Genomic DNA, 27,582 nt, shown 5'->3' on the forward strand with positions numbered 1-27,582 from the left:
CATCAGGTTTCTTTATTTTCTAAGCTTGCTAGATTTGATAGATTCTGGCAGTTCTAGGAAAACATTTGTGTTCAAAAACACAATGTTTTTGAACATTGTGTTTAAATGTTCATGTGGTAGGTGAAGTTGATTTGAAGCCTGAATTTAGGAAAAGGACTGCTGAAATAAAAGGTAATTGCTTTTCTGTTTCCACAGTGATGTAGTCAGCTTACAATTCCTGCAGCTCATCAGAGTTAGTAAGGCCCTACATGTTCATATTAATCATACGATCTTTAAGCTGTTGAGAGGCTGTCCTTGGCCACAGTCATATCTGTCTCTCAGAAGTGTGTTAGTTCTGCAAGATCCAGACACTCCCCATGTGTTCTTTGTAGTGAAAACTGCATCACTTTTTATTTCTCTTAGATAGGAAATATTTTAACTGAAATGCCAATGGTAAAACTGGGGGGCAGGAGGGGAGGAAGAAAAGTAAAACTTGCAGTGAAAGTTCTTCAGTTTCTTTAGCAATTTCCAATTTTTCAAAACTTGTAAGAGTAGCACTGCTTGGGTGGACTTCATAAACTTTCTGCATCATCTGATCATGTAACAAAGCCAAACTGTAGCATGTGTTTTAAAGACCCAAGCTCCACTGTGCTAGGTGCTGCAGATGTTTTTATAAATGGCAGTACAGGATTGGCCACAGTGTGGCAGTTGTGGAAGCATGTGTTTTTTAGATCTGGCAATAATCTGGGCTCTGTTTATTTTAGTCTACAATTCCAGTAAAAATCTACATGTGTTAAGCAAAAAGTTAGACCTCCAATGTGCAAGTATGTGTGGATTCTTTAAGCAGCACAACAAGCTGCACGTGTTTGAGTTCCTCAAAACAGTTTATTGTTCACAGAGAGGTGTGCATGCCAGCTGTAGGGCCAGATCAGTGTGACAAATTTAGTATACATACTGTGTCTAATTGGAGAAATGCATCATAGACCACCTTCCTACTTTGATATCTTTCTCTGCTTTATATGCAGATTCTAAAATGAAGAAATTAAGAGGAGGGGTTGGTTTTGTTTGGTTTTTGGTTGGTTCGTTGGTTTGTTTGTTTGTTTTTACCTTTTAAATTCAGTACTAGATAAGCTGAATTTTTCTGAGTAGGTTACTGAAAAGAAGTACCCCTCCTTACAGTGACTATGGAGCACTTTCTCTCTCTGACTTTTCCCGCTATCCTGTTTCCAGTGTCCTTTGTTAGCCCTGTCTGACCAATGCCTATGGAGTGTTCTAGGAGGCTTGCTGGCCTTCAGGCATCTGAACTGACATCTCAGCAACTGGGTGATTGGGGCTGTTGGTGAATGATGGAACTGTGTCTGGGGACCCAGCTGTGAACAGTTACAGCAAATTCTTTCAGATCTGGGGCCTGGATGTCACACTGTTCTAATTTCTGTTCACCATGCATATTTCAATATGCATATTCCTGCATATGATTCCATCGTGACAGTAGGAACAGTGTACCAAAAATTGCCATGAGATGCAGTAGTCTTGTTCTAACCCCTCTTCAATTTGGAAACAGTTCACTTGAGCTTTTGTACATGTTGTAGTATGAAGAGATTTAATCAGACATTGAAACATGACAATGCTAATAAAAAAGTTGATGTGATATAAGGAATTTTATTATGTAAACAAATAATCATGTTTTCTCAGCCGGTTCTATTTAAAAACAATTCCAGAGTACAGCAAATATCAGTTAAAATTGGAGCAGGTTCTTTCTCGAGTAAGCTGGCACATAATAACCTTACCTAGAACAGGAGGCCTGAACTAGCAGCATTTTAGTAGACACCTTTGACAACTGAATAAGTACTGCATTTAGTACCAGTCTTACCTGACCCAAGAGCAGCATTGTTTTCCCTCAAACTTTGCAGGCCAGGCAAGGCAAGTGACTAGTGCACTGTTCCCACTTGTAACGTTACTGCTTTGCAAGTTCCCTCTCTAGAGTTTTTCTTGCATGGCTCAGAGGCATTTGGGGTTTAAAACGGGCAAGTTCCTGACAGAGGTGGTTTTCACATCCCTGCAGTGTTGCAGTTAGAATGATGGCCTGTGCAGCAGGACTCCAGACTGAAAGGAAAAGATAAATGGTTCCCAGAAAAGCCATTTCTCTGATGGTCTTAGGACTCTGGTCTCCCCTAAGCCGCCAAGTAGTCAGTGCATTTGCCACTTGCAGTGCCCAATTTTTAGGATCACAGCCCTTCAGATGGGCACTTTTTAGGAGCCTGTGATCTTAGCTTCATTGTCCTGTCTGGAGAGAGAGACTGACAGGAGAGGCATTATGGTTGAGAAATCATCGAGCCTGGGTGACACTAGAGGAGAGGACAGAGTTAAGGTAAGGATACTAGTTGCAGACGCACAGTACCACACAGAGGAAGGCTGAATTTATGGAATATACCCAAATGAATTTAAAAAGTTAGAGCAGTAATTACCATGGTAGGGACCATGTATGATCAGCTAACATGGTCCCAAGGGCTAAAGCAACTATAATTTAATTTTATTTAGGCCAGAAGGAATTTGCTAGCTAAGCAAGTAGCTCGTCCCCACAACGGCTTTGTATCATGACCCTGTTCAGTGGGGCACTTCATGATATGCCCAGTTTAAAGCACATCCTAATAAATGCCTAGCTGAATCAGCCTAGGAGAGGAAAAAGTGCTGATGAGAACAAGATGTCTATTCTTTCTTCCTCTTTGCAATCCTGCCACATCTTCTACAGCAACATAAGCAACACTTAACAAGAATGAAGACAGCAATGGCTACACAGGTGAACAAGAATGCCAGAACATCCAGGGAGTGGTACTGGTACCAGGTGAGATGGTGAGAAGCTGGTCTCAAGTGCTTTGCTCCTTTGTGGCGCATGACAAATTCAATCCAGAAGACAGCTCTGTCCAGAGGCTTAACTGGCTGGTCATGTTGTATCTTGGATAACTTTAGAGCATTTTCCTTATAGCTGGGTGAAAAAAAAAGAAAAAATGAAGAAACTAAGGAGATTTCTCACTGATTCCTGAAACAACCTGTTCAGCACCTGGCAGTCCTCTTAAGAAAGGTAGACAGCCCTACTTTTCCTTTCATCAGTCTTATTTAAATATATTTGAAACTGGTCCAATTTATTCCTGTATGCATAAAATTGGGTTAAAAGTACTAATAGAGAAAGCCAATATTTTGCGAAGAAATGTTATCAGAAATTATTACAGATACTCCTTAAAAAAAGCAACATGGAAACATTTGCAGCATTTTATGTACCAATGTAATACAGTGTGGTGGTTTTGGCTGGGATGGAGTTAACTTTTTCTTCACAGTAGCTGGTGTGGGCCATGTTTTGGATTTGTGCTGGAAATGATGATAAAATTGGGATGCTTTCCTTACTGCTGAGCAGCCCTTATACAGAGCCAAGGCCTTTTCTGCCTCTCACCCCACCCCAGCAGTGAGGAGGCTGGGAGTGCACAAGGAGCTGGGAGAGGACACAGCTGGGACAGCTGTCCCCAACTCACCCAAGGGCTATCCCAGGCCATATGGTGTCATGTTCACCACTAAAACTAAGGGGAAGGTAGGGGAGGCTGGATACACAAGATATCATCCAGGTTGTTACAGGTCACCTCCCACATGGCTAACTCCCTGAGATACTAGATACCTCCATCAGTGTTGCTCCATTTGCTTCAGGAATTTGAAAGTTCATATTGAAGGAACACCTGTCACTCACACATGACAGGAGTTGCTGCCAAAGACTGAGGACTTCTGCATTTTTTCCAATCTCTCTGTCAATGGCCTTAGCCTTAGCACGGGATCTAAGCTGCTGGCCTTCCTTACCCTCTAGGTATGGTAACCTAAGGATATTGGTAAGTCAGGGGTAGGAGAAAGAACTGTTGTGACTACAGACAGAGAAGACCTAATACAACTAGTGCCTCTAGAGGATTTACTCTAGCAGAGAACTGTCTCAAGAGCTGCTCTGGGCTTTCCAAAACTTTTTCTTGAAGGGATCATAAAATATAAGGAAAATCAAATTGTTGATCTCTCCTATTTGAGAGATGCTGATTCTCAGAAATGAAGGATGGTTTTCCTCTGAAACCCAACCTCAGCTACTCTGCATTTTCCATCTAAGAAGAGCTAGCAGAATTTCTCACATCAGCAGCACAGGATTTTAATAACCTCAGCCTACTGTAAGGCAAGAACAAAACTCACGTGGAATTGTAAATTACTGTATTCAGTGCATCAACCAGGTCCTGAGTCTTCAGTGTGTTGAAATCCACATGAACTGCAGCTCCCTTTGCCACTACATGAGCAATGTTGTCGTGCTGGTCAGCAAACATGGGAATCCCAACCATTGGGATCCCGTGGTAGATGGCTTCATAGAGCCCGTTGGTCCCACCGTGAGTAATAAAGGCCTTTGCGGAGGGATGTCCTGGAACAGGGAAGGAGAGGCACATGTAACAGCAGCTGTGGCAGACTGCACTGACTGGGATGTGAGCACTGCAGAACACTGGGGCAAATACACTGCCAGAGAAGGGAACAGCCCTTGACCTCTGGCTCAGCAGCAGAGCTTGCACACTGAGCTTTCATGCATTCATACTTTTTTAATGCAGTGTGTGAATCAACATGTCCTGCCAGACTACTCCAGTTACTTCAGCCCTCCTGCTCTTGAGCAGTTCTAGTTTTCACATGGTATCAGCTTCACAACAGCCCCCTGCTTCAGCCTTGCTTAGGTCAAGCATTTTGAAGAATTAGCCTTGGAGATTAACTGCAGAGGCCAAATCCAACTCCAGAGTACATCTCTGCTTTGGTATTTACTCCTGCCTAGAGGTGTTTTTGAGCCTTTCCAGACAACTGCCACCAAGCTCTGTAAGTCGGAGCCTTTTAGGAAATTAAGGCTCCCACGAGCAAAGCTCTGCAGCTTAAGTTATGAAACTAAGTGTATCCACAAGTGTTATGTGGTTCTGGTCCTTGAATTACCCATTTCAGTAGAAAAACAAACAGTTTTTCCAAGGATACAGTCCATTCTATATAGAATCAGTCTCACCAAGCAGGTCATTTTGGGGTATCCAGTCATAAATCCTGGTGTTGGAGCCCAGAGTTTCTGGTTTTTTCCCTTTGTACCGCCAGAGGACCTTGAACAAAGGAAGAATAAGATAAACATGGTGCATGCAATGTGCCATTATATATTATTGCATGTAATGTAGGACTTTATCTCAAACCCATGTGCCTTTTCCCAGTAATTCAAATAGCTACGGCTCCAGTTGAACTCTTTGATTAGTTATCATGTGCATGTTATAAAAATCAACTGAAGTGATCTCTGTATTTTGGCCTATGGACACACCTCCATGTAATTTGGTTCAGAGGTCAAACACCAGAACTCCCCATGAGGTAGCTCAGCAGTCTGCCTCTCTGAGAGAGCACCCAGTGTCCCGGCTGTAGCACATCCAGCAGGGATGCAGATAAAAAACAGGCCAGTTCAAACTTAAAAGTCTCACTGAAGGCAATAGGAGTGAAAAAAACAAGGCAAGTTGTTTTAAGCTTGAAAGGAAATTCACCTTTTGTGGAAGCTGGCTGAGGGCTTTGGCAATCACATTACTTTTTTCATCACTTAGGTTGTAGACCATTGACCCAAGAGAGAATACCACGATGCCGTGTTCCCCGGAGCTCTGAACAAATTCTTCCATTTCCTAGGAGAGGCAGAAAACATACCAAGACTAATTATGCCATGTGGATTGCAGAGGTTTCTGTTAAAAAAGGGCATAACGTTTTTAGCTTATCAGGGAGATGGTCGTGGTGTACAAGCACCTCCACTGACAGAAGGGTGTTACAAAGACAGTTTCTCCTCAAGAATGAGCAGGACAAGTTGAGACAGGTGACAGATGCTTTGTCTTTTGGAAAGAAAATCTACCAGTTTCAGGACGCATTTCTTTTGGAGCACAAGCAGCTGGAATGGATCCTGGCACTGTCATGAGCCAGCCACACCCTGTGGCCCCCTCCATAGCATAGTCATGGTTCTGGATTTCCCTAGAACAAGTACTTGGCATTACATAACTCTGCAGGAAGGGACCATGCTAAAAACTGACAGGGTTTTTCAGCATCCTGATCACAGATTCATTGAGTCACTGCCATCATTTCGTTAGTCAGACAGTTCTCTTATTTCTTGCAACACACCACATTGGTCAGAAGATTTTCTACAGATCAGACCAATAGGTTTTCCTGTTCCTTTTTTTTAGTTAGTGTCATGTGAAATGGCAGTAATATCCGAAAGAGAATGGTTATCCATTTCCGCCAGTCTCAACCCCTGCTACAGGGGAGTGGTAAGGGAGTAGGGAGAGGTGGTTTTTTTTAGTAGACAACTTGCACTGAAAATGGCCTACATATTTTGAGGCTCCTACAGGAATGTTAATCTAGACCTGAGCTTGTCATGTTGCCATCATCAGTATCTGGGAGTTTTAAATTCCAATGGAATATGGCCATTCACAGCAGAGCGTAGGCTGGAAATGATCAGGTCTTTTACTCCCTTTAAGATGTCTTAAACTAAGTACAATAGAAAAAGTGTTTCTCACTCATCTCTTTCTGCAAGTCTTGACCCCATTTTAGTTAAAGAATTTGTCCTGTCACAGTGCCTTTTTGCATTAGGTATTTCAATGTTATCGTGGGCTGCAAGTCTGTATCTTATAACTAAATCTTACACTTAACTACTCTGAGGTAGCCCCTGTTTTTCCCAAAACAGACACTGTATTCCCGCATGCTGACGTCCGCTATCCTCTTTTAAGACAGCAGGCTGTAACCCTGTAACCCCAGCCCTCAGTTGGAGGGACATGGACAGATGCTAAATAGCTCCATGCTCCCCACCAGTGGCAGAGTATTTCTTTAAGACATGGCTTGCATGGTTGATCAGGGAGAGAAACAGTCTTTGTTCTGCTGCACAACCAATCAGCCAACAGTAGAGCAAAGCTGGAGTACCTTTGGTAGTGGCTTTGCAGGCTGGCAATGAAGTCCTCCAACAAACTCAAAGTTGGGCAGGAAAGGGCGTGGGAATTCAAAATCCCAGTAAGTTCTGATTAACCATATCTCTGCTTTCCCAATCGTCTCACACAGCGTTGTGGGTCTTCCTGCGGACAAGGTACAAGAGGTTTAGAACATGCACGGGAGTGACCTTGTTATCTGTAGATTGCAAAACAGGAGCCTTACCTTTGTCTTTTGGAACTCCCAAACAGTGTAATTTATCAAACCATGCATAAAATGAAAACATTCACAAATCTGGACCTATTCCTTGCCTTGTCCTGTGTTCAGCCTTGGCAGGTGGCCACGAACAAGGCAGTACAATCTTTAAAAGGATTTTGAACCTTCAGGATTAATTTAGAGCAGTACAAGTGGGAAGCATTTATTATCTGTAATATAGAAGTGCAGTCTTGTTGTTGTAATTCTTGCCACTGAAAGACTTCATTACCTGTGCATAAAAATGCATTTTGGGGAAGAGAACAATCACAGAAAATTTGGTTCCAAATAAAAAATAAATGAGTCACAAAGTGATGATCAACTGTCAGGGAGGAGGAAAGTTTTTAAATGAAGTTCTGTAGCATTTTTCAAATGGTGACTCACTCAGTGGCTGCTCAGACAACAACAGAAGACATGTACAGACATCCCTAGTTTTCTTGAGGACTGGGTCAGCTGCTTTTGATACATATTGGGAAAAATTGGCCAAATCCAAAGATGCTTTGAATGTCTTTTTATGCAAAATACATTGTCTCTAGAAATCCATCTACAGAGAAAAATCTAATGGTAATCTAATGTTTAATAGCTTCCCATTCAGAAAAAATATATATCCTTAGATACACGTTGCAAGTTGTCTTTGCAGTACTTTCTAAGTAAAGCAAAACTGGGGAGTAAAAGTGTTAGAAGTATTGATGAATTATTGCCCAAATCCAGCCTAATACAAGCAGGAAGCAAGCAAAATAAGCAGCAAGATAAAAGTTATCTGTCAGGCATCTTCTTATATTCCCGGATTAGTGTAATAATCTACACCAGTTTTTTTTTCTTTATAAAGAATAATGAGTTACAAAGTTGCTGAAGTGAAAATTAAGTCTGTATTACACGTAGAGTGATATAAAGGTGTAATTTAGTCTTATGTGGTATTAAGAAGAAAAAATCAGTCTAGAGAAGAGGGACTGGTTTGCAGAGCACAGAGGCATTCTTGGCAAACACAGGAAGAGACTGGACGGCAACAGAAGAGATGCCCTTGTGCCTGCTATTCACTCGTTATCTGCCTAAACTGGCAGATATTCTGGACAAGATTCAAAGTCCATTAACTAAAAGGTCTATTTAACAGACTTTGAATCATGCCTGAGTTGTACTGTGTTGGAACAAAATTTTCAGGTATGCATGTAATTTAAGAAGACCATTTCAAATTCTGAATGGTGGATGGAAGGGAAAGGTGACAGTTCGTAGTATTTTTTGTTCAAGAATCTGAACTCATGCTCAATATCCTGCACTATGCAGCATTGCAAGACACTTCCAGACAATGCATGTCATGTGAATGAAGGGTGCTTTTTTGCTCTGCAGTTGTCCAGAGGCAGCCAATGTTCCCAGTTACAACAAGATTAACTCCATCTCTGTCGTGCTAATGGTGACGTGCTAATGGAGCTGTCACCGGTGCCTTACATTTAGTTAATGATTTTGCCCTCCAGCCTTTATCTTCTACCATCTTAATTGTAGAAGCTGGCGTCGTCAAGATGAAAAGGCAGCAACTGTCCTCTGAAAGCTCCAAAATGAACATACAGCTCAATGCAAGAATTCACCAGCAGTATCATCATTGACGGAAGTTAGAACTACATGCTCTGTAGATCTTCAAGAGGAACTAGAGCAAAACTGCTCTCATGTCTAATAGACTAGATCAGACCTAAAAGGGAAAGCAGAGCCTCTATGAACAAAACAGGATTGCCACCTCTGCTGGCCTTTGAGAAACAGTATTTTGAAACAACAGCATTGAGGTCCCAAAACATTCAAAAGGCACAGCCTGTGCAAGAGAAGAAACCACTCAACAGCTGCCTTACCTAAGACATTACTGTAGTACTCATCCAATTCATCACGCCAAAACTTCAAGGAAAATAAATCCGTGTAGAAGTAAATGAGGAAATTCTGTACTCTTTCCATAAAGGACATGTGGTGGGTCAGCCCACTTGTACTAGCAGGCACATAGGAAGGTGGGGATGGGAGCCCACCACACAGCCGCTCTACCACGTTCCCATCAGAGAAGCGGAAGCTGTAGACAAAAGGGATGCCTAGGATTTCTGCAATGAGCTCCCCACCTATAGACAGGGGGTCAGCAATCAGAACATCAAACTTGGCCTGCTGCAGCTTTGCTATCAGCTGAGGGTTCATCACCACGGTGTCACACGTTTGCTTTGACATATTGGTAAATTCCTTCAGGTCCTCTTTCATCCTCCACATGACCTCCCAGGGGAAGGCATTAGAGACTTCGTTCAGCCAGAAATTGAGGAAGTCCTCCATGAGAGCATACAGGGTCTTCTGGCTAAAGGGGACTTGCAGGACCTCGAAGGTGAAGGGGGAGGAAGTGTCTTGGTAGTTGATGAGCAGATTGCTTGAAGGCACCAGCACAGTCACTTCATGACCCCGGAGAACGAGCTCTTGCAGCAGCACTTTCACATTGATCCAGTGACTTGCATCAGTGGGCCAGACCACCACCTTCCCACAAAAGCCAGTACTCCAGCAGCATGCATAGGCCAAGAGCAGCCAGGGGAACTTTGGCCTCATCATCTCAGCATTCCATGTACAACTCTGGACTGACTGAACAGGAAGCAGTTCACTGCTTCACTGTGCAAACACTTTGGAGCCAACCAATAAAAGTGGCATACATTTGGTGACAAGAGTGGGAAGCGTGGCGAGAGGGCATGTCCTAACACAACACTCATAGGAGGAGGATTGGGCAAGCAGCAAATCCCGTTCTGGAGTCTCCTGCAGAGCCACAGCATTAAAGCATCCCTGTGTTGTCAACACTGTTTTCAGCACAAATCCATCATGTAGCCCACGCAAACTAACAAAACAGGTATTGCACATGAAGCCTTAAATGTTAAACCCCACATTTAACAATAAAAAAGGCACCACAAGATCCAAACATCTCTGAGACTTACACAACAGATCACCAAACCGTGCTTCTGCCAGCACAAGATTTTCGTATCGTGTCAAACAGGATAAGCATCAAAAACACACAGCTAGATACTAATAGTAGGATATCTTAACAGCTTAGCTCTCAGCAGAATTCACCTTACTAATGAAATAAAAATAAAAACACTTTAAAGTCTCATATTGAAATAATACCATTTTATCTGCCCACCAGCAATGCATATATGTTTGGCCTGTTTCTTTTTAAGTGTTACTATAATTACTTAGAGCAAAAATGAGAAAATAATTATGCAACTATTATTTACAAAAATAATTAAAACACCTAATAAATAAATACAACTACCCTCTAGTATTTTTTTAGATACTTTCAGAAAAGCAAAGAACCATGTCTCTGCAAAGGTCATTTTATCACTGCAAATTGCAGTTCATCTGAAATCCTAAGCCTTTAAAAGACCAGAGGAGGCCATTATCTCTCATTTTGAGACAAGCTGGCAAGCAAGAAGGGTGCCAGGGGAAAACAGGTAGGATTCTTGCATAGCTTTCCAAACCTAGTACTAGTGTTTGGTGAGTATACAGTATTATTTTGCTTTTCTTAGTATTTGTTGATGAGCTCTGTTTTAAGTGGCTTTAGCACTGTTTTACCTATCCTAGAAGTGCCTGTATGGACTTAACTGAACTAGTGTAGCAGGTCAGGATTAATGGGCAACGTTTGTACTTGCCTGGATTGTTTGAATTGACACAGGAATTTGAAGGAAGGAGAGTGAGTTCAGGGCTGTCTTGCTCCTAATTTGTGCCTTAACCTCTCAGCTCTGGGTATTTACTCCTGTGTGTACAGCAGATCTAATTTCTGGGAGAGAGAGCAGCCTTACCTAAAACATCACTGTAGTATTGATCCCAGCCTCCCCAGAGAACGTAATGATACATGATGTCCTGGAAAGTGTAGCTGAAGATGTTTTTTAGCCTTTCCCAGAAGGTCATCCTATCTGTTAGGCTGCTTAGGGCGGCTGGTACGTAGGAAGGAGGTGCTGGGAGCATCCCACACAGCCGCTCCACTGTGTTGCCTAAGGAGAACCGGATGGTATACACGAAGGGGATACCCAGCTTCTCAGCAAACAGCTCCCCACTGGGTGTCAGTGGGTCTGCCAAAAGGACATCAAAGGCAGATGCCTTCAGTCTCTCCAGCAGCGTCTCATTCTTCAGGACCCCATCACAAATGGTTTTGGTTACATTCTCCATCTTTTTCAGTTGTTGAGCTATCTTGTAAGCACTTTTCCAGAATGGTAGCACTCTCTCCTCGTAAAACCAAAAATAGAAAAATTCATCCAGTACGGCAGCCATCTCCTTTTTGGTGATTGGCACCTCAATCACCTCGAAGTGGAAGGGTGAGGGCTGTGTGTGGTTGAAGATGAGGAAGCATGAAGGCATCAGCACAGTCACCTCATGGCCCCGGAGCACAAGCTCCCGGAGCATGAACTCCATGTTCAGCCAGTGGCTGTTGTCAGCCGGCGAGACCAACACCTTCCCCCCGGAGGTCCAGCCCAGCACGGCCAGCAGCCACAGCACTGCCACCTCCTTCCCTGCCATAGCCTGCCCTGTGTGGCAGTGCACCCGCGGCCTTCCTTCACCGGCACCAGCAGCAGCAGCGCTCCTCAGCTGGGCTGGGCACGTGTGACACTGCCTTGGTCCCAAGGGCAGGGAGCCAAGGTACGTGCCGTGAAATCCCGTGCTGGAGAATAGCATGTCTTCCGGGGGGAGAGGGGGAGGGCGGGGAGAGCAATAAGTGGCTGGCACCATCTAGCACCCTCTGGTGGTAAACACCTTGCTAAAGCCGGAAGATTGCTTCCCCTGGAGCAGCACAGAGAGCCATCAGCTTTGGCTCCAGAGAGGAGCCAAAGAGTATCCTGTTGGTAATCCCAGCGCTCCTTCCTGTCTAACTACAGTCTCTGTGTTATTTGTTTGGTAGAAGAGGTGAATTTTTCATTCTTCTGGCTCTTTTAAGCACAGCTGGATACACAGCAAAGATGTTCACTGACTGTGTGGGCACACTTCTGCTTTTATAAAGCCACTGAGTGTCTCTTTACAGCCCGCTTAAAGTGGTGATCCCAGTCTGCAGTTCAAGAGTTGCATCTCGAAGTAGATGAAACTACACAGTAAATGACTCCAGTAAGACTGTCCTCGAGGGAACTTGCCTCTTCCAGAGCATGCATCCTAGGAGGCCAGAGCTGGTCGGTGATCCTGTGGGCCCCCTGCCTGCCACTAACTGCCAATTATGCGCTCTAAGTTGAAGTAGAAAACCTGTTAAACAGTTTTATTTATGGTCCCTTCTGATGTACAGTTAAGAAATAATGTAAGTCCTCTTCACTGTGCTAAAAATCGTTATTTACAGGGTTTCTAACCAGCTCTGTTCCACAATGTTTTCCTAATGTTGCTGTGCAAGGCTTTTGCTATGTTTTCCATGCTGCCTAGAGCATCCTTTCTGGGATGAAAATGAGGGTGATGGAAACAGTTGCACTGTGAGGAGCCAAGCTGAGATACCTCATCTACTGTGCACATGACCACAGTTTGGTGTACTTCTGGAGTCCTGCAGCATGCAGGTATATAGAGGCGGTTTTTTGAACACTGAGAGATTTGCAAGTGGTCTTTTTCAAGAGCCTAGTGCGAGGGTAGTAGAAATGGCTTGTTGATTACATGTGATTAATAACAAGCATATTTTTCTACATATTCACTCAAAACAGTCCAGGAGAAAAGTCTGCAGAGAAAAAGACTTGTTGTTTTCACTGTTTGCTTGTGGGTGGAGGGTATGTTTTAAATAAAACTTGTTTTGTTCAGAGAGGATCGGTTTTCTATGACCAGTGACATAAGTGAAGTCTCTATTACAAAGCCACAACGCATTTCAGTATTGCTACACAGAGCAGCAAGGCTGGCTTCCAATTCACCCACTCCCCCCTCCTTGATATGGTACTATGGACTAGGAAAACCGCTCTGTTCCTGGCTGCCTTCTGTGCAAGCAGTCATTGGAGGGAGAAATGCATAAGCTGAGGCTCCCTTGCTGAGGGCCCTACATGGTGTGGAAGCTGTATGAACCTCCACATTAAAATTAATTATGACAAAACTCAAATCCATCTATTGGGAAGACCCTGATCCTACCTCAATGCAATGGCATAGCAGCACAGCACCCTGACAGGGGAGTGGGTGCAACTGATGGACTCTGGTGGCTACTTCCCTTTTTTGGAGCCTAATGACAAACCTCTTGCAGACCTCTCCCTTGACTCTGTGACCCTGCCAGGTTCCTAGCTCTGCAGGTCATAAGGATGGAGGCTATATAATGAGAAGTGAAGTATCAGAAGACTTACCTAAGATCTTGCTGTAGTAGATATCCCAATGTCCCCAGTAGGTCTGGAAAACATAGTCTTGCAGATGGTAGGACACAAAGTTTTTTGTTCTCTCAACAAAGGACATGTAATCAGTGAGCTCAGACAGGGCTGCAGGTGTGTAGGACGGTGGGGTTGGGATCTTGCCACAGTGCCTCTCTATGGTGAAGGCTGGAGAGAAGCGCAGAGAGTAGACAAAGGGGATGTCCAGCTTGATAGCAATGAGTTCCCCACAGGGGGTCACCGGGTCTGACAGCAGCATGTCATAGCCAGCCCCCTGCAGGCGAGCCATCAGCTCTGGGTTGGCTAGCACCGAGTCACACATCAGCTTGTTCATCTTCTGCCAGTCTACGGACAATCTTCCCAGCTCCTTATAAAAATGCCAGAAGGTCAAGATGGTTGGCCTGTTATTGAGCCACAGTGCCACTATTCCATTAATCAGGCTCTGAGGCAAATCTTTCTCAAAGGGCACGTTATAGAGCTCAATCTTCTCCCTGGCATTAGCCTTGGGTTTAATGAAGAGGGTAGCGTTGGATACCAAGATGGTAACGCTGTGCCCACGGTGGATGAGTTCTTGTATAATTACATTCATGTTCAGCCAGTGGCTGCCTTCCGTTGGCCAGACCAACACATTCCCACAGAAAACAGGCCCTAGAAGAGCAACCTGAAGAAGGAGCAGCTGGACATATTTCTTTGAGCCGATGTTTTTTGTGGCCATGGCAGAGTTAAGGGCTAGACAGCCTGGGAATTTTCCCTTCCGGTTAGGAATGCTGCACCTCTGTGTTGTGTTTGATGACTCCTTACTAGCACTCTTAGCAGAAGCAAGAGTTTGCTGTCACACAGGTGGTGCCTTTATAACCCACGTTTGGTCTCAGGTCTGAAAAGACAGGAAAAGGTATTTGGTGATTCATTTTTCCCTTTCTGCCTTCTACCCAGTTAGTTTTCCCTTGAGGGAGCTCCTTTCCCTGGTTAGCAGGGTGGCAGCAATCCTCACTGCTGTGAAAGGATCCAGTCCCCTGGATGCCAGCTCTGAGGCTCTAAAAAGTCCCTTGTGTTGTTTCCATAAACTAGCAATGCCAGAGGCAGGACAAGGAAGGAGACATCACAGGGCTAGCTTGGAAGTGGCATCCTTTTTCACAGTGAGATGCTGGAAGTGCTGATATTTCCCACACTGAGAGAAGGCAACAAATCATTCATTTGGTTGATCATAATGCCAATAATAACATGCAGTTTGTTCTGATAGGTGACAGGTGGCTTCCAATTGCTCCCAGACAACTCTTAACATAGGGAGTGCCTGGGGCACATCACCACCAACCTGGCTGCGTTGTTGGCTCAGTTCAAGTGTCAAACATGGGTCTGGCCCCTCAAGGTGCTTCTCAGAGCAAAACCTACATCTTCTGGGATGGCTCTCACTTGGAAAGTTGTCCTTCGAATGTAAGCACTATGCCCTGGAAGGAGCTCTTAACCACAAGGAGACAGAATTACAACTGAAACCCACACAGATAATGATATGCTCAAACCAACACAATTTGGGGAACGAATGCCATGCAGCAAAAAACTCTTACCTAGCGTAGTCTTCCAAGGTACATTAGCATCATGCTCTGAGTTGCAAGGTGCGATTTGCTACACCAGTTTGCGTCTGTTCCTTGCCACTCCCCTGCTCTCTGCCTGGGCTGCTCCAGTGGGATTGATTGGTTATCAGACAGGAGGAGCTTAAGTAAGTTACCCTCTGAACTGGACTTTTCACAAGGAGGAAGTAATAAAATACAGGATGGTGGCAACAAGGCATGTATTCTGTGTTTATTCATTGCTTTGTTATGCTCTGGGAGTGTAATGGTTGAGGCGGTCTTCCCCATGCTAGGGTATATTATAATGTTATTACAGAGCCAGATTCTCAAGAGGACTTTGCATACTGTAGCTCAGAAATATGATGTCTGACTGCTAAAAAGATTTTTTTTACTCCCTGTAAGGTCCCAGGTGGCTAAACAAAATTGTTTGTTAGGTATATAGATTTCTTTATAAACTGTCAACAGGAATAAAGAGAGAATCTTGTGGTTTGTTTGCAGAGGTTTTCTAAAGTTGGTATGTTATCTGTACTGGCTGTGTGGCTCTTGATTCTGAAGATCTTTTCAAGTTTTTAATAACCTGAAAATATAGGAATCTAAAGGTGCATCTTCAAGGTCTTTAAATATCATCCATAACATTCAACCAGGCTTTTTCTAAACCCTCAGAATCCAGGGCAATTATGCCACCATATTTGACCAGTAGTTTGGCCTCACAGCCAGGAATTTCACTACAGTCTCTTCACAGACCTTTGTATCCAAGATAATATTTTTTTTTCAGGCTAATTTAGCTTATCTTGTAAAGTCCTATAAGAAACTTACAGCTTTTCTAACAACTGTGGAAAGGCCATGTTCATGTGGGCTAGAGCAGATCACAGAATCATAGAATATCCTGAGGTGGAAGGGACCCACAAGGACAACCCCAAGATTGCACCATATGCCTGAGAGTATTGTCCAATCGCTTCTTGAGCTCTGTCAGGTTTGGTGCGGTGATCACTTCTTGGATGGGAACTAGGTTTTTGTTCCAATCCCTTAGTAAGGAATTCCTCTGCAGCAAATGAGAGCTATTACTAGGGGAACCAGAGGATTAAATTTGTCTTGTTTCCACGGCCAGCTTTTAAAGATGATACTCAGATTACTCAGATCAGAGAAGATAAGAATTTTGAGAGGATTAAAGGACAAAATCCAGCAAATGAGTGAGAAGTGGGGTAGAAGAAAAATGGTCTTAAGTGCCTGTATTTCACACATCTAACATTACTAAGTAGAAGTGCTGCAGACAGTGATGCAACCTCCAGCCTTCTTAAATAACAACAGGCTTTTCAAGGCTAAGGCCCTTATGCAAAAGTTAGGCAATGCAAACTAGTGTTTTCTTATGGGTCTCTTCACTATTGTGCTGTCTGGATGGGGGTTATGGTGTGCATGGCACCTTTATTTCTAGAAAACCTTGATACCAACCAGAACCTCAAAAAGTCAGAACCAGGGTGGAAGAGGGAAGCTTTTGCCCTGAAGAAGCACCAAATGACTCTCTGGTTTCCTTTTCACTTAATGCAATAAAGCAGCTTCTGGTCTGAAAGCAGACTTAAAATTTTGTCTTGATTATCTTTGTTTCTGAGGTGGGGGGGAAGGGGAAGGGAGGAGGCAGAAGTGAGCAGATTGAGCAATTCTACAGAGCAGAGTGTGCATGTGCTCAGTAAAACACCCATTTCCATGTAAGCCCCAGGGTATAGGGAAACTCCAGCTGAAGTTAATGAGCTGAAATAGCCTCAACATGACCATCTTTCTCAGATAAAAGTATCTTGATAGCTCTACCCTGCAGCTGCAGGACAAAAATACCAGGGGTTAGGCTTACAGTATTTCACTTGGATTTTTTGATTCAGCTTAAGATTTTATGAACTGTATTCACTGCTGCGGCAAAGCTGCAGAGGCACCTAGGCATGTAAACTTACAGGCACCAAAGTGGCTCACACTGGAGCCATTTCCACTCTGCAAGCCAAAACATTAAAGAAATCAGAGAAGGTTTATGCCAAGCTTTATGTCCCTGCTGGGAATTGTGCACTGCTGGTGGAAAATAGGTACTGCAGCTGTCCTTGTCAGCTCTACAGTGAAGAGCAGCAGCAGACTTGCCAAAGCTACCTGCAGATATGGTACACTGTCTTGCCAGCATATATCTGAATCCCCAGGGAAAGCTCTGTTCTATATTGATGGGCAAGTTTGGAAATCCTGAGGGTATAGACATGGTGGGACTCATCTAACAGCTCATCAACCCAGAGAGGAAGCGATGCTCTCTCCCACCTTTTCATGCATTTTGGTGTTCATGCTCCCATGGCAAGCCTTTCCCTGTGACAAGTCAGCTTGCCAATGATTTATAGTAGGGGGTTAGTTTGCTGCTGGGCCACAAAAGAGCTGGGCAAAGAACAGGCAGTCTACCATGGCTGGGGCAGCCTGGGCACAGGGCACAGAGCGTCAGTGATAGAACCTCCACACAGACCAGAGGTCACTGCAACCATCGCTGCACCAACCACTGGGGACAGGGGGCCCATTTGGGAGGACAGGAGTACACTCAGCACCCCAGCAAGGAGGGGGGTACCCATGGGGTGCCAGCATCACCCAGACCAAGCACCTCTCCCATTGCCTCAGCACCATGGAGGAGCAGGAAGCTGGGTCCCAGAGGTTATTGCAGCAGACCTCACTGCAGGGGAAGGTTTAAGGTGGCTGATTACACCCAAAAGTACCCCAAACCCACCAACCTGGACCCCACAGCATGCAGCTCTCTGTGGCTGAGAATGGGCAGAACACCCACAGGGCACCCCATGACACCCCTCTCACCTAATACAGTGCTGCTCTGCGCCGGGAGAGTGACGCTGGGACAGTGACACCACGAGGGTGACGGCAGTGGTTTTTACTGGGAGAGGCAGGGTGGCGAGGGCAGCAATGTTTGCCAGCACTGTGGCTGCCGGGAGGGAGGAGCAAACACAGGGAGAAGCCACCAGTCACTGACCGGCAGGCAGGGCCACAGTGGACTTCTTTCCACCCCTAGGTCCCAGACTGTCTCCCCACAGGGAGGACAGGGAGGCCACCGCTCACTGCCCATATCCAGCCAACAGCTTCCCCACATGCAATTTTGCCACAACCCTCTGCAATCCCACGAGCTGCTGGTAGCAATCCCCCCACCACGGCAGCTGAGGGGTGACACCTGCTTGTCCCCAGCCCAAGAAGAGGACAGCAGCCCCAGGGGGATGGCAGGGTTGGGTCCACACAGGCACAGGGTAGTGAGCACCCCGTGCAGGGGTCAGGAAGCACATTTTATTTCTCTCCAGCAGTCTCAGAGGAGGGGAAGCAGCCCCTGCCCTGGTGTGGGAGCAGTGACACCAGCATGGGTCAGATTTGGGGGGTGTCTGGCAGTGTCTCCTCAGATCTGAGTGCGGAAGCGCAGGTCGGTGCCCGACATCTTCTGCGCATAGTCCTGGTCAAAGCGCTCGTTCTGGGCCACGGTGAAGTGGTTCTTCCAGTCTCCAGTGGTGCCTGAGGCCGGGTGAGATGGGGCTCAGCAGGGGACGGGGGGAGAGGGCACCTGCAGCCCCCCAGAGCTGCTCACCTTTGCGCATGAAGGGGGACACGCTTTGGTCCATGAGGTCAGAGGGCACCTTGCTGTAGTTGGTGGTGGGGTTGTCCCGCATGGCCTCGAAGGAAGTGTGTCGGGTGATGGCGTCCAGTGCCGCCTCCGACAGCTCGTGCCCCAGGAACTGGGCCACCTTGACAATCTCCCGGCGGAGGTCCTGTGGGACACAGGCTGATGTTCACCCCTCCTGCCACCCCCCCAGATGCCACACCACCACCCACCCCAGTCCATCACCTCCTTCAAGTCCTCATAGAAGAGGTAGAGAATGGGGTGATCCTTCCTCCGCTCCCAGTAGCCCTTGACGTGATTGTACCAGGAGCCATATGCCACTGCATGGGGAGAGCAGCCAGGGGATGTCATTGGTTAACAGCACCCCACAGGGTCCCCACATGCACCCAGGGGTGCCCTGTCCCACCTCTGCCGGCCATGAACTCCTCCAGGTACTGGGCCCATGTCCCGGGGTGTGGCTGTAACTTGTTCATAAGGTCAAAGTGGTAGTAGGAAATGGCCACATCCTTGGCATTGCGTCCCACATAGATCATCTGCAGATGGGTGACAGGGTGTGAGAGCAGTCCCAGGGCCCCCTAACAGGGAGGATGCTCCAGTTCCCGGAACTCCCGCGCCCACTTAGTGTGCTCAAGGGAGCAGTGGGGGGTCCTGTCTCATGGGAACAGGGGGACTTAAATGCCCCTCAGGGCAGAGACCAGGTTTGGGAGTTACCTTGCAGCGATTTTCCCAGAAGGATTTTGGCAATACATCTGCCGGCAGGTGGGTCTTCACCACGCGGGGTGAGGGCATGGTGGCCAGCAGGTCTGTCCCTGGAGGATCCCAAAGCACTTCCTCAGTAGGCCCTTGGCAGAGACTCCCAGGACTCAGCCCCTGTTGGGGTGTCCATGGTCAAGCCCCCACCCCTCACTACCTGCTGGCAACTTCCCAGGGACAGAGAACTCCAGCATGGGCACCCTCTTGCTGATAATATCCCGCTTGCATTTCTCAGGGTCTCCGCCTTGCAGGATCATGTCCACAATCTCGCTGACCCAGGTGGTGCCTGGGGAAAGGAACGCATCAGGGAGCAGCCAGGGTGGCATTGGGTGTCTGATCACTGACAACCCCTCAGACTTTAACCAGACACTGAGGGGGCAAAGGGGATCCTGCACAGCTCTGTCCCGACTGCCCCCAAATGTGCTGCATTTCCCCCACCTCAGATGTACAACACACTTTCCCACATGGTACCAGCACATCTGGTACACTCAGGGATACTCACCAGACTTGGGGAAGGTGACCACCACAATGTCCTCAGGGTGACTCCGAAAAGTGTCGACACGTTCCCAGTTGTGGGTGAAGGCTTTGACCATGGGAATGCCGTGCACTGTGGGCCAGGGCTGACGCAGGTGGGGGTCTGGATCGGCCATCCTGCTGGGGAGGGGGACACATGGTGGGGGCTGACTGGTGAGGGGGGCCCCCCCTCACTGGGCAGTCACCAACCAGAGGAGCCCAGGCAACTGGCACAGTGCCTGCCCAGGGAGCGGCAGTGATAGCACTGGCACAAAGACCAGAGGTCACTGCAGCCATCGCTGCACCAACCACTGGGGACAGGGGGCCCATCTGGGGGTCAAGGGTCCCCTTTGCAGGAAAAGGAGCACACCCAGCACCCCAGCAAGGAGGGGGGTACCCATGGGGTGCCAGCATCACCCAGACCAAGCACCTCTCCCATTGCCTCAGCACCATGGAGGAGCAGGAAGCTGGGTCCCAGAGGTTATTGCAGCAGACCTCACTGCAGGGGAAGGTTTAAGGTGGCTGATTACACCCAAAAGTACCCCAAACCCACCAACCTGGACCCCACAGCATGCAGCTCTCTGTGGCTGAGAATGGGCAGAACACCCACGGGGCACCCCATGACACCCCTCTCACCTAATACAGTGCTGCTCTGTGCCGAGAGAGTGACGCTGGGACAGTGACACCACGAGGGTGACGGCAGAGGACAGGGAGACACGGGGCCCCGCAGCAGTTTTTACAGGGAGGAGAAGTAAAAGGCAGGGCGGTAAGGGCAGCAATGTTTTCCGGCCCTGCGGCTGCCGGGAGGGAGGAGCAAACACAGGGAGAAGCCACCAGTCACTGACCGGCAGGCAGGGCCACAGTGGACATCTCTAGCCTCGCTGATCTTGCCTCCCACCCCCAGGTCCCAGACTGTGTCTCCTCACAGGGAGGACAGGGAGGCCACCCCTCACTGCCCATATCCAGCCAACAGCTTCCCCACATGCAATTTTGCCACAACCCTCTGCAATCCCACAAGCTGCTGGTAGCAATCCCCCCACCACGGCAGCTGAGGGGTGACACCTGCTTGTCCTCAGCCCAAGAAGAGGACAGCAGCCCCAAGGGGATGGCAGGGTTGGGTCCACACAGGCACAGGGTAGTGAGCACCCCATGCAGGGGTCAGGAAGCACATTTTATTTCTCTCCAGCAGTCTCAGAGGAGGGGAAGCAGCCCCTGTCCTGGTGTGGGAGCAGTGACACCAGCATGGGTCAGATTTGGGGGGTGTCTGGCAGTGTCTCCTCAGATCTGAGTGCGGAAGCGCAGGTCGGTGCCCGACATCTTCTGCGCATAGTCCTGGTCAAAGCGCTCGTTCTGGGCCACGGTGAAGTGGTTCTTCCAGTCTCCAGTGGTGCCTGAGGCCGGGTGAGATGGGGCTCAGCAGGGGACGGGGGGAGAGGGCACCTGCAGCCCCCCAGAGCTGCTCACCTTTGCGCATGAAGGGGGACACGCTGTGGTCCATGATTTCGGAGGGCAGCTTGCTGTAGTTGGTGGTGGGGTTGTCCCGCATGGCCTCGAAGGAAGTGTGTCGGGTGATGGCGTCCAGTGCCGCCTCCGACAGCTCGTGCCCCAGGAACTGGGCCACCTTGACAATCTCCCGGCGGAGGTCCTGTGGGACACAGGCTGATGTTCACCCCTCCTGCCACCCCCCCAGATGCCACACCACCACCCACCCCAGTCCATCACCTCCTTCAAGTCCTCATAGAAGAGGTAGAGAATGGGGTGATCCTTCCTCCTCTCCCAGTAGCCCTTGACGTGATTGTACCAGGAGCCATATGCCACTGCATGGGGAGAGCAGCCAGGGGGTGTCAGTTGGTGACAGCACCCCACAGGGTCCCCACATGCACCCAGGGGTGCCCTGTCCCACCTCTGCCGGCCATGAACTCCTCCAGGTACTGGGCCCATGTCCCGGGGTGAGGGTGGAACTTGTTCATCAAGTCAAAGTGGTAGTAGGAAACGGCCACATCCTTGGCATTGCGCCCCACATAGATCATCTGCAGAAAGCTTGGTGGCATGTGGGGACTTGCAAGGTCCCAACAGGACAGGTACCCCCCTTATCTCTGCTGGATTCCTCCAGGTGTGGTAACTCCAGCCTGTTACCTTGCAGCGGTTTTCCCAGAAGGTTTTGGGCAAGATGTGAGCTGGGATGTGGGTCTTGATGATGCGAGGGGATGCCATAACCTCCAGCTGGTCCGTGCCTGCAAGGATTTCCCCCACGAGCAATCCCACTGCCAGTGGGGTACCCTCCCATACAAAACCAAGCGTGTCCCCCATCCACCACCCACTGCCACCTTGTTACCTGCTGGCATCTTCCCAGGGGCAGCAAACTCCATCATGGGCACCCGGTTGATGATGTTATCCTCCTTGCATTTTTTGGGGTCACCACCTTTCAGGACCACATCCACAATCTCGCTGACCCAGGTGGTGCCTGGCGAGGAGAGGCTGCATGTCCAGCTGATGCCACTCCCACCAGAGCCCCATCTTAGGCACCCGAGGGCCACCATCTACCAGTGTTGCCTTTTAGCATCCCCTCCAGTCCCAGCTCCTCCAGGTTGGTTCCTCCCTTCCCAAGTGTGGCCCCTCTCTGTTGCCTGGGGACACTCACCAGACTTGGGGAAGCTGACCACCACAATGTCCTCAGAGCGACTCTGGAAGCTGTCGATCCGCTCCCAGTTGAGGGCGAAGGCGTTGACCATGGGAATGCCATGCACTGTGCGCCAGGGCTGACGCAGATAGGAGTCTGGATTGGCCATCCTTCTGGGGACATGGACAGATAGCAGGGCTGGCTGGCAGCAAGGAGCATCATGGGGCCACCTCTTTCCCTGGAGTCCCCAAAATGCCTGCTGAACCCAGCCATCCTGCCCACAGGAAGGAAACTGTCCCCTGCTTGTTGGTGTCATGGGAGGTGGCATCTGTCTTCTGAGGGGATTTGTGGGGCCAGCTGGTGGTGCAGGGAGTGTGGTGGGGCATGGCTGGCTCTGGGGGGCTCAGGTCAGCACAGGAAGTGGGGCAGCTACCTGTACCAAGCTGGTACTTCTACCTGGGTGTAAAAGCTCACAAGGGCTTTTCTGGCTGGGGTTTCAGGCTGCTTTCCCTCTGCCTTTTTCTCTCCACCTCTCAGCTGTACGGCAGCTTGGGGAAGTCCTTCTTGCAGGGGGATGAGTGAGGGTTTGAAGGAGACAGGAATGAGGAGCAGGGCCCCCAGAACTCTCTCCCCAGGAAACCTTTTCACCCACCAGCCAGGATAGAAACGCTGGATATGGGAGCTGCGAAACACCCACACTGTGACTTTTGGAGAGAGGCTTGGTCACTTGCTTCCATCTTCCTAGGGTTTGCAGGAACACTGAGCCTCTCTGAGTCCCCGCACCCCCCCACGCAGGCCCTCTGCTTGTGAGGCCAGGGCACCCTGAAATGGGCCGATCCCCCTGACCGTGGCCAGAGTCCCCCCATTACCTCTTCTCCGGGTCCTCTGGCAGGGAGGAGGCAAAGCTTCGCCCGCCGCTTACGGGGCGGGATTTGCTATTTTCCCTTCCCTTCGTGGAAGATGGAGGCTCAGGGAGGCGGGGGGACAGCGCTGGGGCAGGAGGAGGGCAGGGAAGGGGCGAGCGGGGGTAGGGACTGTCCCCAGGTGCCTGCGATGAGCTGTGCCGTGCTCAGCAACCCCCGGTACGCACAAAGGTGGCGGGAATGGAAATCACAGCTGCCCCCTCCACTCGCAGAGGTAAACAAAGGGAGGAAATTCCAGCCCGGGGAATTTAACGTCACCCTGTCCTGATCCAGGAGTCACCTGAGTGGACGTCCCCAATTCCTCACACAGACGTGGGGCTTGCTAGTGGGATGTAGAGATCAGGCTTTGGTCATATCCCTGCTCCACGGGTCCAAAGTTTGCAGGATTGCAAAGCACAAGTGCTCCTGGGAAAGGTGTTTAAAGGTGCCGGTGGTGGTGAAATGCTCCTCCTTAGCTGCTTCCCACAGGCGACCTGCGAGCCAGGAGAGAGTGGTGAGGGCAGGAAAGGTGGCAGCTGGGCAGGGGCAGCAGCTCAGTTGTTTGCAACCTTGATAGAAGTCCCTGATTTGGACCCAGGGCCAAGTTCCAGGTGAGGTGGGCCATGCCATGCCAGGCGTTCAGGTGTTTTGCAGGCAGGGACATGCCTCCCTGCCCGTCCGTCTGTCCATATATCAGCAGAATTGGTTGCGTGTGCAAACTCCACAGGCAAAGCCAGGAGGTGGGGAAGCACAGAAATCTCCATTGGCATTGAAATAAATCTCTGGAAAGGATTCATTCCTATGGGTCAGGTCTCCTCACAGCACTGCTGCTCTATAGGAGTCGGATCCTAGTTGCTTCTCTTTGGGGATAAAACAACCCTGTGAGGCTGTATTGCCAAAAAGCTGCAATCTTAGAAACTCCGGAACAGGCCAGAAGTGGAGTGTAAGTGGGGCACTTGGGGCTCCAAAGCACGCCCTTGCCCCAGGGGGACAGGGAGTCGTTTGCTCTGGCCATCCCGGAGCAAGGACTTAGTGCAACCAGGTTGGAGGTTACAGGGTGGGTTCCCTATCCAGCAAGGATGGTGATGTTGCTGAGCCCGGCCATATGCCAGCAGGGAGGTGTTTCCCTTCACCTTTGTTCCATAAACTATGGGTTGCCAAGCTCCAGCTGGGTCAGGGAGCCTGGGGAGAGCCTCACCACCACCCACTCTGTCAAGAAACTTGCCACAACCTGGAGCCATGAAAGCTCCTGTGCACACAAAAGCCATGGCAGCAGCAGGTTTGCTGGTGCTTTGGGGTTTTTCCACTCTTCACCGATCTATGCTCCCTCCAGGCACCTTGGTAGGCTGGGTCTGGGACACCCAAGCTGACAGGGGCCAGTGGTGGGTTTTGGGAGGATGCATATTCCCAGTGATGCCTGACCATCACCAGCCAAAAATCCACTGTGTGTGCCCACCTTCTCTACTGCTGATCATGGAGGTTCTCCCAGACACTGCCTGGGATTTGGGGGGGTTCAGCCTCCCCCCCTGCCTTTTTCTGCAGGCAATGACTCACTCTCCATTTATCACAATTTATTGCAAGGGGAAAAGTAAATCAGTGCAAGGATGCTCCACCTGGACCCACTCTCCACACTGGGGGAGCAAGGAGAAGCAGAGTCCTCCTGGAAAGGGGGATGAGCCCCTCACATCTCCATCTGGAAGTGGAGGTTGGAGCCTGCTATGGTAGTGCCGGTCGAAGTGCTCATTCTGGGCCACAGTGAAGTGGTTCTTCCAGTCTCCACAGATCCCTGGGGGCAAGAAAGCAAGTGGGGCAAATCTCGAGACACACAAAATATTTGCAGCCACGGATGGCGGCTGAAATACAACGCAGGGACATTCCTCCCAAGCCCTCCACCACTGGTCAAATCCCACCTTTATGGAGGAAGGGGGAGAGGCTGTGGTCCATCAGGGCAGTGCGCATGGTCTCATAGTTGGCAGCAGGGTTCTTCTTCATCGCCTGGAAGGTAGTGTTGTGAAGGATCCTCTCCACTGTTCCCTCCACCACCTCCTTGCCCAGGAACTGCAGGATCTTCTTCACTTCCTGACGTGGGTCCTGCAGGGCAGTTGACATGAGGAGGCTGCCTAAAACGCTAAGGGGGGGGGGGGCAACCAGGGCACCTTGTCCCTCATCCCACCCTCACCTTTTTCATGCCCTCATAGAAGAGCTACAGGATCTTCTTCTCCTTCCTTTTCTCCCACCAGCCCCGCACATGGTCATACCAGGACCCGTAGGCCGCTGTGGAATATGGTCAAGGGATTAGCTAAAAAGCAGGGCAGCGGGGGATGTCCTTCCCACCAGCATTTCAGGGTGGGCATCCTGTGGCTCAGCCCTCACCTTTGCCATCCAGAAAGGTCTCCAGGAACTCAGCCAGTGTGCCAGGGTCAGGGTGTAACTTGGCCATCTGGTAGAAGTAGTAGTAGGAGATGACAACATTCTTGGGGTTGCGGGCCATGTAGATAATCTGGAGACAGACAAGGATGTGGTTGGAAGATAGAGTAGTGCCTCCTCCCTGCCAGCCCAGATGGGGAGAGAGGCAGGGGCACCTGCAGCATTACCTTGCAGTCCTTCTCCCAGAAGGACTGTGGGAGGAGCTGGACTGGGAGATGGGTCATTACGAGCCATGGGGATGGGGTGTTCTCCAGCTGCTCAACACCTGTGGCACAGGGGGCTTAGAGGTGTGAGCCCCAGCACGCTCAGCGCGACCCCAGTTCTGCTCCCTCCCCACCCAGGGAGCCAGGCTGGGGAAGCTCACCACTCGGTATCCCAGGTTCTTTTATTTCCAGGAAGGGCACACAGTTGTAGATGGCATCCCGTCGGCATTTCTCCACATTGCCATCTTGGTAGATCACGTCCATGATCTCACTCAGCCAAGTTGTGCCTGCAGCACAGGGACAGCATTGCAAAGGCTGGTGTCACCTCATCGTCCCTTCACCCTTCCCCAGGGCCACTCACCTGATTTGGGGTAGGTGGAGATGAGCAGGTCATCTGGACAGGCTTGGAAATCCTTCACCTGTGGCCAGCCCTCAATGAACGTCTTGTAGAGGGGGATACCATGGAGGCTGCCCAGCTCCTCCCTGACACTTTCCTGCTCCTTGGCTGATGGTGGATCCTCACAGTGCTGGCTGTCCTCCCTGCTGGCAGCCTCCACAACCTTGGGACTAGCTGGATCCTGTGGCAGCACTGTGCTGCCCCAGCAGTGCAGTGCCCCACCAGGCAAAGTTTAGCCTGGATCACATGTGGCAGAGGTGCTGCCAATGCCAGTGCCAGAGCCAGGGGCATGGCCCATTCCCCAGCAGGATGCCACCTTGACATCTGTGGTGCCAGCCATGCACTAAGCCCAAGCCATGAGGGGTAAGGAATGGAGCCCACCATCACCTCTCCTCCCACTTGTCTGTGTTTCTCCCCCAGCTTCAGCCCCTTTAATAGGTGCCACAGGGTTCTACAGCTGCAGAGACACCTCTGCCACCCTATTCCTGCTGCAGCTGTACCTATCAAGATTCTGAGGCCTCTGGTCCCTAGGAGCCTTGGCACCTCCACCCTCCCGCCCCGCCCAAGCAGTAATGGTTAACGAAAGCTGGCTCGGCTAAGGAACACGGAGGATGGGAAGCAGGTTCAAAAGGCCAGCAGCCAGGGTGTGGGGCAGTTTTGGGATGGGCTCTGCCTCCCTCCCTCCCTGCCCCATGAGCACTGTGTTGCCCCTGCTTGTCCTGGCTGTGGACCAGACTGGCTGGGACCTGGCCGAGGGTGCTGCAGGCAGAGGAGTGTCTCCCTCCTTGCCCTCCTGGGTGCTCCTTTGATGCCTCTTTTAGGAAGGTGCTGAGTACACTGAACTTCTCCATCCTGGGTGATGTGATCAAGGTTGTACAGTGCTGGGACCTGGCATGGTGGAACAGGTGCTGCTCCTGCTGCAGGAGATCGAGGAGAAGCAGAAGGGAAGTGGTGCCTGGCCCAGGCCAGGTCAGCAGGAACTGTGGGAAAGGGGGCACCAGTGCAGGATTTAGAATCTGTGCCATTTGAAAAAATATGATCGCACAACTCTGACTTTTTATATCCAATGAAGGAGTTG

At 49.3% G+C, this 27,582-nt stretch overlaps 4 protein-coding genes across 16 annotated transcripts; all 4 read right to left on the reverse strand.

Moving 5' to 3' along the window:
* Positions 1-1,618: 1,618 nt before the first annotated feature.
* Positions 1,619-20,659, reverse strand: LOC116785831 (UDP-glucuronosyltransferase 2A2-like). 5 transcript variants are annotated; one of them, XM_032685885.1, is made up of 8 exons: positions 15,065-15,185; positions 13,478-14,376; positions 10,998-11,620; positions 6,949-7,097; positions 5,538-5,669; positions 5,027-5,114; positions 4,192-4,411; positions 1,619-2,962 (listed from the first exon to the last, which is right to left on the reverse strand). In XM_032685885.1, the coding sequence occupies exons 2-8, from the start codon at positions 14,215-14,217 to the stop codon at positions 2,686-2,688; spliced, it is 2,229 nt and encodes a 742-aa protein (XP_032541776.1). In that variant the 5' UTR covers positions 14,218-14,376; positions 15,065-15,185; the 3' UTR covers positions 1,619-2,685. The 5 variants fall into 5 exon arrangements, with proteins under 5 accessions (XP_032541776.1, XP_032541772.1, XP_032541773.1 ...); XM_032685881.1 differs by lacking the exons at positions 10,998-11,620; positions 15,065-15,185 and adding an exon at positions 20,592-20,659 and having other exon boundaries at positions 13,482-14,376; XM_032685882.1 differs by lacking the exons at positions 10,998-11,620; positions 15,065-15,185 and adding an exon at positions 17,888-17,988 and having other exon boundaries at positions 13,482-14,376.
* LOC116785832 (sulfotransferase family cytosolic 1B member 1-like) lies at positions 18,351-20,790 on the reverse strand. 3 transcript variants are annotated; one of them, XM_032685887.1, is made up of 9 exons: positions 20,592-20,679; positions 20,451-20,454; positions 19,945-20,093; positions 19,600-19,728; positions 19,401-19,498; positions 19,096-19,222; positions 18,915-19,009; positions 18,657-18,837; positions 18,351-18,583 (listed from the first exon to the last, which is right to left on the reverse strand). In XM_032685887.1, the coding sequence occupies exons 3-9, from the start codon at positions 20,090-20,092 to the stop codon at positions 18,471-18,473; spliced, it is 891 nt and encodes a 296-aa protein (XP_032541778.1). In that variant the 5' UTR covers position 20,093; positions 20,451-20,454; positions 20,592-20,679; the 3' UTR covers positions 18,351-18,470. The 3 variants fall into 3 exon arrangements, with proteins under 3 accessions (XP_032541778.1, XP_032541779.1, XP_032541777.1); XM_032685888.1 differs by lacking the exon at positions 20,451-20,454 and having other exon boundaries at positions 19,945-20,096; positions 20,592-20,790; XM_032685886.1 differs by lacking the exon at positions 20,451-20,454 and having other exon boundaries at positions 20,592-20,699.
* A 301-nt stretch (positions 20,791-21,091) lies between these two features.
* On the reverse strand, positions 21,092-24,025 carry LOC116785833 (sulfotransferase family cytosolic 1B member 1-like). 7 transcript variants are annotated; one of them, XM_032685889.1, is made up of 9 exons: positions 23,779-23,814; positions 23,445-23,524; positions 22,597-22,745; positions 22,291-22,419; positions 22,092-22,189; positions 21,859-21,985; positions 21,678-21,772; positions 21,420-21,600; positions 21,092-21,346 (listed from the first exon to the last, which is right to left on the reverse strand). In XM_032685889.1, the coding sequence occupies exons 3-9, from the start codon at positions 22,742-22,744 to the stop codon at positions 21,234-21,236; spliced, it is 891 nt and encodes a 296-aa protein (XP_032541780.1). In that variant the 5' UTR covers position 22,745; positions 23,445-23,524; positions 23,779-23,814; the 3' UTR covers positions 21,092-21,233. The 7 variants fall into 7 exon arrangements, with proteins under 7 accessions (XP_032541780.1, XP_032541783.1, XP_032541782.1 ...); XM_032685892.1 differs by lacking the exons at positions 23,445-23,524; positions 23,779-23,814 and adding an exon at positions 23,957-24,025 and having other exon boundaries at positions 22,597-22,751; XM_032685891.1 differs by lacking the exon at positions 23,445-23,524 and having other exon boundaries at positions 23,779-23,898.
* A 1,024-nt stretch (positions 24,026-25,049) lies between these two features.
* LOC116786188 (sulfotransferase 1 family member D1-like) lies at positions 25,050-27,582 on the reverse strand. The gene is given in 8 exon segments (XM_032686580.1): positions 25,050-25,198; positions 25,200-25,263; positions 25,388-25,568; positions 25,657-25,751; positions 25,851-25,977; positions 26,072-26,169; positions 26,269-26,394; positions 26,469-27,582. Coding segments are annotated over 7 exon segments (708 nt in total). The 5' UTR covers positions 26,372-26,394; positions 26,469-27,582; the 3' UTR covers positions 25,050-25,158.

Source organism: Chiroxiphia lanceolata, chromosome 4 (assembly GCF_009829145.1).
Source record: "Chiroxiphia lanceolata isolate bChiLan1 chromosome 4, bChiLan1.pri, whole genome shotgun sequence".
In the NCBI taxonomy this organism is placed as follows: Eukaryota; Metazoa; Chordata; class Aves; order Passeriformes; family Pipridae; genus Chiroxiphia; species Chiroxiphia lanceolata.